This window comes from Hyaena hyaena, unplaced genomic scaffold, assembly GCF_003009895.1.
Source record: "Hyaena hyaena isolate Hyena2069 unplaced genomic scaffold, ASM300989v1 scaffold_7, whole genome shotgun sequence".
Classification (NCBI taxonomy): Eukaryota; Metazoa; Chordata; class Mammalia; order Carnivora; family Hyaenidae; genus Hyaena; species Hyaena hyaena.
The window spans coordinates 6,807,783-6,811,749 of record NW_024080639.1 but is presented as its reverse complement, the minus strand read 5'-3'; the positions used below and the strand labels follow the sequence as shown (position 1 = coordinate 6,811,749).

Sequence of the window (3,967 nt, the reverse complement as noted above, 5' to 3'; positions counted from 1 at the left end):
AAATAACCCCTTCCATTCTGAGTCCATTTGATTCAGAGCAGCCAACCCCATCCTCAGGTCAGGTGTGGGCAGGTGACTTGGGCCTGGTCAGTTACTGTACCTAATAGCCTAGCATGTGACTGGTTCAGGGATGAGCACATGGCCAAGTCAGCCCAGTGAAATTTAGCTGTGGAATGTTTACTGGAATCATCTGGGAAAAGAAGACCCAGGGTGCTAAGCTGGTAGGACACGAGGCTCGAGCTGCTGGCAGCCCCCCTACCACCATGAGGAAAGAGAAATTCAAAGAGTGAAGCCATAAAGTGAGAGCAGAGCAGAGAGAAGAAGAGGCAGGGTTCACAGGGGAGACATCTTTTAGTTACTGGCTCCCAGCCTAGATCTTTCTCTGGACCTTTCCATTACATTAACCAATGAAGTCCCTTTTCCAGAAGTCAATTTGAGGTAGTTCCTCTTCCCTGCAGCTGAACAGAGTGCTAGCTAACAAAAAGCAGAATAGACATGTAATTTTTTCTTTTCTTTTTTTTTTTTTTTTTTACAAAATCAATACAGCATTTGCAATACTTTTCACAGATCCAGAAACCCATAATAAGCTTTTACATTGTTATGAAATTACTCAACATATCAGTTAAAAAGAGGCACATGATGATTTGTTACATGGTCTCAAATGGTGTGTGTCGGGGGGGTGCGTTTCTCAGGTCTGGGGAGCCACAGAGCGGCCTATTCCAGGTTCTGCTCCCCTTGATCTTCTCTTCTGTCCCATTGCCAGCACCTCCTGAGCACATTTCAGCCCTTCTTTCAGGAGAACTAGCCATCTCTACACAAGGTCATAGACTTCAAGCCTCACAGCTGCACTTGCTGTACCATCAGCCTCCATGCAGTCACCGGTCCCCTTTAGCTCATTGAAAAATTGGCTGTGGCCAACAGGGAAGCAAACATAGACTCAGGCTTCTGCTGCAGTATCTCAGGCCTGTCGAACTCTACCACCTGGGAGAGTGAGAAAGGGGAGGAGGGGAAGGACACCACTGAGCTCAGCCTTGAAGGATCCGAAGGCCTCCTTGGGTGGCCTGAGCACCCATCCTCCCACTGCCCCAGGGACTCAGCTCTCACCTCCCCCTTGTTCATGACCAGGATGCGGTCACAGTTGAGCACAGTGGTGATGCGGTGTGCAATGACCAGCACAGTGCAGCCCTGGAAGACTTCACGGATCATGTGCTGGATCAGGGTATCGGTTTCCACATCAATGGAGGCTGTGGCTTCATCAATAAGGATGATCTGGTGGACACAAAACAGGGGTGACAGCAGCTTCCTCTGGCCCTGAGCTTTGGATCTAGACCTGGATCTATCACTAATCCACTGAGTCCCTTAGCTGGAAGATGAGAGATTTGGGTTGAGTTTAAAACCTACTCTACTCTGAGCGAAATAAGTCAGACAGAGAAGGACAAATATCATATGTTTGCACGTATAGGAGGATTAGGAGGAACTTGACGGAGGAACAAGGGGGAGAAGAAGGGTGTAAATGGTGGGGGTAATGGAGAGAGGCAAACCATGAGAGACTCTTGAATGCTGACAAAAACTGAGGACTGATGGATGTGGGGGGGAGGGGTGATGGGCATGGAGGAGGGCACTTTGGGGATGAGCACTGAGTGTTATGTGGAAACTAATTTGACAATAAACTATTTAAAAAAAAAAAAAACCCTACTCTGAGGGGCACCTGCGTGGCTCAGTCGGTTAAGCGTCCGACTTTGGTTCAGGTCATGATCTCACGGTTTATGTGTTCGAGCCCTGGGTCAGGCTCTGTGCTGGGAGCCTGCTTCAGATTCTGTGTCTCCCTCTCTCTCTGACCCTCCCCTGCTCACACTGTCTCTCCCTCTCTCAGAAATAAACAAAACATTAAAAAACATTTTTTAAAAAACCTACTTTTAGTTGTCCATTAGGTTAAAGACAATATTAGGTCTTGACCAAGAGCTTTATATATATATATAGATAGATATATAGATATACAGATATATCTCCAGAGAATTAAGTTCTTTCTTGAAAATGAAAATATCCCAGTCACAACTTCTTGTTTTATGAACTGCCTTCCTATTTGCCTGAATTAACATAGATCAACATTTCCCAAAGTAAGGTATAAACACACCTTTGGATGACACATAAGATGGTGTGGCTAGTACATGAATAAACATTCTCTTTAACATTTTTATTTTATGTTATTAACAATATGCATTAGAAAAATATAGCTAGCACAGAAATATGATTTCACAAATGTGACTGTTTAGAATGAGGCTGTTTTTTTGGATTTTTTTTAGAGAGAGAGTGCATGCAAGTGGGGGAGAGAGAAAGAGGGAAGGTGGGAGGGAGAGAAAGAGAGAGAGAGAAAGAGAGAGAGAGAATATTATAAGAAGATTCCCATGTAACACAGAGCTGGACACATGGCTCAGTCTCACAACTCTCAGATCATGACCTGAGCTGAAATCAAGAGTTAGGACACAACTGATTGAGCCACCCAGGAGCCCCTAGAATAAGGTTGTTTTTAAAAAGAGGGCATCAAAGTAAGTCAAAGGAGAGATTGTATGTAGATATGACAAAAGTCATAAAGTGATGACTCAAATTTGGGAAGCAATGTAGAGAAAGAAACTTTGGCACCAGTGGCCTGGTAACTGTAAAATAAGGAACTGAGTGGTTAAGAAAGTGCTACATGCATATTGCAAATCCTGTATTTCATCTCTGCTAGAAAGAGGGGGATAGTTCTCCTTCCTTCTCCCCAGCTTCCAACCTCACTGGAAGACTGCATTTGTTTTTTTAAATTTTATTTAAATTCTAGTTAGTAAACATACACTGTAATATTGATTTCAGGAGTAGAATTCAGTGATTCATCACTTTCATACAACACTCAGGGCTCATCATAACAAGTCCCCTTCTTAATACCTTATCCCCCATCTAGCCCATCCCCCACCCACATCCCTCCATCAGCCCTCAATTTATTCTCCATCATTAAGAGTCTCTTATTGGGGAGCCTGGGTGGCTCAGTCGGTTAAGCATCCGATTTTGGCTCAGGTCATGATCTCACGGTTCGTGGGTTCGGGCTCCACGTAGGCTCTGTGCTGACAGCTAGCTCGGAGCCTGGAACCTCCTTCAGATTCTGTGTCTCCCTCTCTCTCTGGTCCTCCCCTGCTCATGCTGTCTCTCTCTGTCTCTCAGAAATAAAACATTTTTTAAAAAAAGAGTCTCTTATTGTTTGTTTCCGTCTCTCTTTCCCCTTCCCATATATTCATCTGTTTTGTTTCTTAAGTTCCACATGAGTGAAGTCATATGGTATTTGTGTTTCTCTGATTGACTTACTTTACTTAGCATAATACACTCTAGCTCCATCTACATCATTGCAAATGGCAAGATTTCATTCTTTTTGATAGCTGAGTAATATTCCATTGTATATATATGCCAAATCTTCATCCATTCATCAGTTGATGGACATCTGGGCTCTTTCCATAGTTTGGGTATTGTAGATGAAGCTGCTATAAACATGGGGTACAAGAATGCCTTCAAATCTATATTTTTGTGTCCTTTGTGTATATGTGTACATATGAGTACCTGTGTGTGGCCTCATTTGAGAAAATTTGCTCCTGACTAGCACAGGTAGTTTCCTCAAAAAGTTAAAAATAGAACTAGCCTATGATCCATCAATTGCACTACTAAGTATTTATCCAAAGGATATGGGAATGCTGATTACATTACACACACACACACACACACACACACACACTGGAATATTACTCATCCATCAAAAAGAGGGGCACCTGGGTGGCTTAGTCGGTTAAGCGTCCGACTTTCGCTTGGGTCATGATCTCGCGGTTCGTGGGTTCGAGCCCCGCGTCGGGCTCTGTGCTGACTGCCAGCTCAGAGCCTGGAGCCTATTTCAGAGTCTGTATCTCCCTCTCTCTCTGACCCTCCCCTGCTCATGCTGTCTCTCTCT

The 3,967-nt window shown here is 44.1% G+C and overlaps 1 protein-coding gene across 4 annotated transcripts in view; it reads right to left on the bottom strand.

The window, feature by feature from the left end:
• Positions 1–548: 548 nt before the first annotated feature.
• ABCC11 (ATP binding cassette subfamily C member 11) overlaps positions 549–3,967 on the bottom strand; it is a 71,871-nt gene continuing 68,452 nt past the window's right edge. For all 4 annotated transcript variants that reach the window (XM_039242111.1, XM_039242126.1, XM_039242119.1 and 1 more), the window contains 2 exons: positions 1,105–1,269; positions 549–981 (listed from right to left, as the gene is read on the bottom strand). In XM_039242111.1, the coding sequence (XP_039098042.1) occupies positions 889–981; positions 1,105–1,269 (258 nt within the window). In that variant the 3' untranslated portion in view covers positions 549–888. The remainder of the gene's footprint in view (positions 982–1,104; positions 1,270–3,967) is intronic.